The sequence below is a fragment of the Triticum dicoccoides genome, chromosome 1B, assembly GCF_002162155.2.
Source record: "Triticum dicoccoides isolate Atlit2015 ecotype Zavitan chromosome 1B, WEW_v2.0, whole genome shotgun sequence".
NCBI lineage: Eukaryota > Viridiplantae > Streptophyta > Magnoliopsida > Poales > Poaceae > Triticum > Triticum dicoccoides.
In genome coordinates this window covers 626,129,879-626,136,042 of record NC_041381.1, presented here as the reverse complement: position 1 = coordinate 626,136,042, position 6,164 = coordinate 626,129,879, and the positions used below count along the sequence as shown (strand labels likewise).

Below are 6,164 nucleotides of genomic sequence, written 5' to 3'. Positions count from 1 at the left end.
AGATTTACTCATTTTGCTTTGTATGTAGTCACTTCTTGAAATCTCTAGGAACGGAGGAAGTAGTTATAGGATTAACGTCAAAATTATTGGGAAATTTCTCTTCCCTACTTGAATCCCTCACGTTGTTACATGTATATATATAGAGGCCACATGGTTAGTAGGGCACTTAGTGGTAGTAAGGCACTTAGGTTGCATTTAGTATTGAGTTATATTAATTATGATAACCCCGTTTAATATATCTGAATCTTCTTGTTTCAGCGTTTATTTGAGTTGCTTATTTCTACTTTTTGGGTGAATTTTCATGTCAGATTATAAAATAAACATAGCAGGACATAATTTAACTAGTAGTCCCTCCGTTCCGGAAATACTTGTCGAAGGAATGGACATGTCTAGACGTATTTTAGTGTCAGATACATCCATTTTTAGTCATTTTTATGAAAAGTATTTTCGGACGGAGGGAGTTTAAACTAAGCCTTAGGAGGAGGATTTTCTGTCATGGCTTACCACATAACCTGTTAAGGTTTTGACGGTGTAAAATTCCCAAAAATCATGAAAAAATATACTGGAACAGCACACCCATAATATAAGATGATCTAGCTGGCCGATTGAAAAAATATGTTTGTATATACCCTGGACGAGAAAAACAAATAGTTGAGTATACAATTATGTCATGATGAGTTGAAATGATTTTACTTTTTGGCCGAGGGAATGTAAAGGCATATTTTGGCCGATGTCGCCGCTCTGACGAGCCGCATAGTGCCTAGTCCGGCTATTTAATCTGACCGCTGGCACCGAGTTAATTGCAGGGAAGTACCACATTTGGGGCAGCTGTAACGGATCAGTACCATTATTTAGATTTTTTGCAAGTCAGTACCATATCTGAGGCAGTATGTTACAAAATAGTCTAATCTGCATATAAACATGTATTGACAGTGTATCTGACCGGCGGGGTCCGCATGTCAGGTGAAACGTGGCATATTTTTTTTTCAGAATGCCCCCTTGCATTATACGTAATCACGAAGATGTCCTTTGCAGAAACATAAAAAGGTGCCGCGCGCGGGATTCTAACCGGTGACCACCCGCTTCACCCGGCACGTTCGTTGCCACTACACCACACGGGGGATAAGTCAGATAGGATACTAGGTCTTCATATTCTTTCGCCTAATAGAACAACCAAAAAATAGGGCGGTTGCCAGAATTCGAACTTGCGCCTGAACCGAACCGCGTGCGCGCGCTAACCACGACAACACACAGGTCGTCACGATAACCTTGTGGCATAGCACTCTTGTTAAATGAGCTGCAGGACAATTTGCACAGCGGGTGCAGGCGCCTACAGCCACCAGCGACAACACACAGTTTTTTTTAGACAAATGCGAATACTAATTTATTAAATAGGTGCAGGCGCCTACAGCCACCAGCTCGAAATTGTTGTACAATTTGGATAACATATCTTCAAATTATTACATTACTAACATGCGGCAGGGCCCATTTGCAATGCAAATATTTTTAAAAAAAAATCCGAAGAACTGAAAAGGGATAAAAGAAATCCGAAACAAAAAAACACATACAACAAATTGAATTTATATATTTTAAAAAATGCTCAATGTATATAACAAAACTGTTCATCTTATATTAAACAATATATTTCATTGTGTATTTATAGAATAATGTTCACTGTGTTTTTACAAAAAAATATTGCATACTAAGCCTATGTAAAAAAAGAAATGTATAATAATGGGAACCCGAAGAATAACGTAGATCTGAAAAAACATAAAAGAAACCCAAAAAAAACACATACGAAGAAATGGAATTTATATATTTTACAAGAAGTTTATCGTATATTTAAAAAATGTTCAATGTATATAACAAAATTGTAAACTCGGGAGCACAACCATGCACTATTGTTGTGCATCCTGATTATAATTTTCAAATACACAATTAAACGCATTATATGCCCAACTCACAGTTGTTGTGTATATTTATTGTATTTTTTAAAATGCACAGTTACTCAAAAAGTTTACAACATGTATTTATAATTATTGTGTAATCATAATAAATTTTATAATGCATGACGAACATTTTAAAAAATACATTTACAATTTTGAAATACGTGCAACATTTTCCAAAAATGTTCTGAACATTTTATGCATATGCGCAAGCACTTTATTACCTTTCATGGTAATTGTAAAATTTTCTTACATCTATTTTGTCAAATTACTCGCTGGTAAACCCGCCTGGCCCCCAATCTTTTTATTAGTATATATATCGAATTCTTTCTTCCATTCCGGACACATGTAAGCGGAACGTTTATACTCACAGTATAAAAGATGTAATTGCCTGAACTATCTGAAGTGGCGCTGTGGCGTAGTGGTGCGACAGTTAGTGCTATGCACGGCAGGGCGAGGGTTCGAATACCAGTCAGATACAGAGTCAATACACTATTATACGCGATTTAGACCAACATGTAACAGACTGCCTTAAACATGACATTGACATGCAAAAAACTGAATAGTGGTACTGGTTCGTCACACCTGCCCCAAATGTGATATCTCCATGCAATTAACTCCCTCGTGGAAGATCATTTTCTATCCTCAATCCTTTACGCTTCGGAGTCCATCTAGCTAGCTGGCATCTTTTACGTTGTCGAAAACACTGGACCATCTTCTTCCACAACAAGGACCATTTGCTCTCTCAATCATGTTCGACTTGGAAGGCAAGGCTAGCTAGCTCCGGCGTTTTCTGTTCGGATGAACAATGTCGACCGTGCGGGCAGCACATACAGAAGAATATTAGTATGTGCTTGGCCAAACTCCTGTCCGGTCAGTGGCGAAGCTAGAAATTTTGTGAAGCCTGGGCAAACTTGAGCCTAAGTATAAAATATCTCCAAACATCTGAGTTTGGTCCAAGGAGGGTGAGGGGGGGCATAGGCCCCCTCGGCCTCAACATAGCTCCGCTAGTGAAATATGAAGTCAAAACATAAGCCCAGTAGTCGTGCAAATGTAATTTTTAAGTAAACTATTATATAACATATTAATGTTCAGTTTTATCGAACAAAATAAAGTTGAGACTTAGACAACATAAGTCTTAGAATGAGGCCATGCATAGGACCAAATCCCATAGGTCTCGGGGTCCCATCCACCCTTCTACTATCGGTTTCCGGGTGTGAGCCAGATGTAGAGCTTGGATTTGAATATTGCTTTGGTCATCATGTTGCTAGAAAATTCAAAATTATAGTCATCCAAATTAGCTTCCAAACGTCCTAGAAAACGTTACAAGATAAAAAAAAAAGATTTGTAGTGCAAATAAGGTACGTGTTGTGACTTGTGAGCGTGTTCAAAGTAAAGAACTTTAGAGAATAGAGACGGTCAGATAAAACATACCAATAATATGCTAAAGAAAATCATGAGGGAAAATTCTTGTGGTAAGTGTGAGTGCTTGCTCTACTAACCAAATTTTACCATCTATGAAATTCAGTAATTTCAAAATTGAAGTTAACATGTAACTATCTGAAACAAATCCATAAACCAAAGACTAGACTTTTGAGGCCGTGATCATCACCGGAGGTCAATTTTCCATCGGCTGACCTCAAAATTTAAGCCCTAAATCTACCAATTTCCAAATCAGTTAGTAGTCTTATCTGATCATCATAAAGAGGATGAGATGACGAGTTGTCGAGGATGTCAGCCGTTCCTGAAAATGGATTTGCTCTACCCAGCACTTCCTCTGCACCAAGGCCTGCCTCCGCTTGTCGCCAATCTGTCTCACAATACGTACAAACGGACAGCTAAAGTGCAGAAAAGGGTTGTGATTGCTCGTGTTCCTCTCAAGTAATTATTCTGGAAGAAGCAAACTTAGCACCCCATAACTGTTGAACATTATGCTTGATATAACCAAGTTTAAAAAAAAGTACAAGTGTGAAAAAATAACTTACATAATATTCCGCTTCATTATTATAAAAACATCATTAAGTTTGTGTTAACTTAAATTTGCCACTATGATTGTCAATAAAATAAAATATTAATAATTTCACCAGAAGAGATCTTAGCTGCAAATTCTCTATGTATATTATCATGCTTTTCGAAGCCAGTCGCCTCACATTTTACTTCAAGAAATCAAATTATCATGTTTAACAAATAAATAAATTTGTCGCGTTTGGCGACTTTTTCTCTTATGCATCAGATATCTTATGGCTAACAGAATTAAATCTAAGTAATATTTTTGGTATGCACAAGATCAGATTTGAGAGATACGAGCCGAAAACCAAAAAGATTCTGCTGATGTCATCTATTCATATGTGGCAAAATGATTGGTGATGGAGGCGTGTGAACGATCTGCAAACGCCAACACTTGTGGACGTTACTTTTTTCGAAAATTTAACTAACCATTGTCACCCCTAAAAATAAGCTAACCCATTGTTTATCACATACGTGCATACGTGGACCCTTTTTGAATCAATCGTGCATGCATGCACTGGTGTCCAGGTAAACCACGACTAGCAGTAAAATCTGCCTATTGTTTATCATGCATGTACAATGTCTCACAGCCAACGAGCCCGGGCAAGTGCCCGGGGTGGCTGGGCGCTGGCTCCACCCCTGTTGCGAAGCACGAGCTACAACAGTGAGCCTGGCGGCGGGTGCGTGCCGGCGACGAAGAAGCGGCCGGAGGCGGCGTCCTGGCTGGCGTAGTAGATGGTGCTGGGGCTCACATGGCTGTGCGTGCCCTCGTACGTGGTCACCACGTACGCCGGGTCGTCCCGGTCCCGTTCCACCCGCTTCTTCACGTTGCACCCTTCCGTCGAGCACCGGTAGTAGTTCCTTGGGTTTGGGCTGTTCTTGACGGACTTCTTGCCGTACTTGCGCCACTTGTAGCCGTCGTCGAGGATCTCGACCTCCGACCTCGTCCGGAACGCGATGCGCTCCGTCCGCGGGCGCTCCGCCGCCGCCGCCGACTCGGCGCTCCTCGCAGTCACCGCGATCGCCGAACTTGCAGCAGTCGCGCCAACGGCCGGCACGGAGACGACGGGCGGGAGCGCTGCGGAGAACGCGCCCTCGTCGAAGAGGTACTCGGAGATGTCGAACTGTGCCGCGGGGTCGGCGGCGATCGCCGGTGTGGCGCCGAGCGCGGCCGAGAAGCTCGACGCCGGGCTGGAGGCGTTCGAGCTGGCTTCCCCGTTAGAGAAGTAGGCGGACATGAAAGAGAAGTAGTAGCCGTCGCCCGCCGCCTGCGCGTGCTGCTGGTAGAGCAGTGGTGCCGCTCCGACTGCCGCCATGACCGAGTTTGGCACCGGCGAGAGCGCTTCGTATTTATAAGGCCCCCTAATAAATCGCCGCTGCTCAGCTGCTGCATGGACTGGGTTGGGGAGTGGATTTGGCGGGTAGATTTGTAGTGGTAGGAGAAGGCGCTGGGCCGCTGGCCGTGAGCTCTTGAGGATTTTGGTCGGCTTCCCGGTGAGCTTCCTGCTGAGAAGGTTCGGCGATGGTGAGTGGGTTGCCCGCCCGCCGCCGAACTGCCGAAGACAGGCTCCTCGTGCCACTTATCACTTATGGCAGGGTGGGGTGGGAGAATTGTCTCCGGAACAAAGACATGAAGAAATTCTTCCTTGGACACGTAGGAGTGTGTGTGGTCCATCCGATTCGACTCGATTCAAACAATCAAGCCGCATTCTTTCGTTTGCGTTGTGCTCAAAACATTTTTCGGGGCCAGCTTTACTTGATGTGGAAAGCCAGCACAATCCAAGTCCGTCCTCAAACGCAGTACATCTCTTCTAAATTAATTAAAGTTTTAGCCTTATTCTAATTCATATTTTTGAAAAGTTCATAGAAACATATATCAACATGCAGAACTTTAGATTCTTTTTAAAATAAATTTTCGTATTATGCATACAGGATGTAGATTTTATCATATTTTAGGCAAGACAAACATAGAACTTCTGTTAGTTTGGGATGGAGGGAGTATTTGCTATACCAAGCCATATTCATTGAATTCCTATACTTGATCGGACAACTTTCAATTTTTTGCTACACTGTGGTTGACTGAAATTTCGCAATTTTGTAGTTTCCCTTGGTTGTTTGATTCTTCCCAGCAACAGCGGTGAGCTTAGACCAAGTCGAAGTTGGTGATGACACAAAGCTTGTGCAAGGTAAGGCTTCTGTTTGGGGGTGGGT

At 42.3% G+C, this 6,164-nt stretch overlaps 1 protein-coding gene across 1 annotated transcript; it reads right to left on the bottom strand.

The window, feature by feature from the left end:
- Positions 1-4,477: 4,477 nt before the first annotated feature.
- On the bottom strand, positions 4,478-5,458 carry LOC119310504 (probable WRKY transcription factor 50). Its single transcript, XM_037586241.1, has one exon. It carries the CDS (start codon positions 5,267-5,269, stop codon positions 4,610-4,612), a length of 660 nt encoding a protein of 219 aa, XP_037442138.1. The 5' UTR covers positions 5,270-5,458; the 3' UTR covers positions 4,478-4,609.
- Between the last annotated feature and the right edge of the window lie 706 nt (positions 5,459-6,164).

What these genes read in the sequence shown, in the direction of transcription:
- LOC119310504 (XM_037586241.1), bottom strand. Translation starts at nt 5,269, where the DNA reads ATGGCGGCAGTCGGAGCGGCACCACTGCTCTACCAGCAGCACGCGCAG.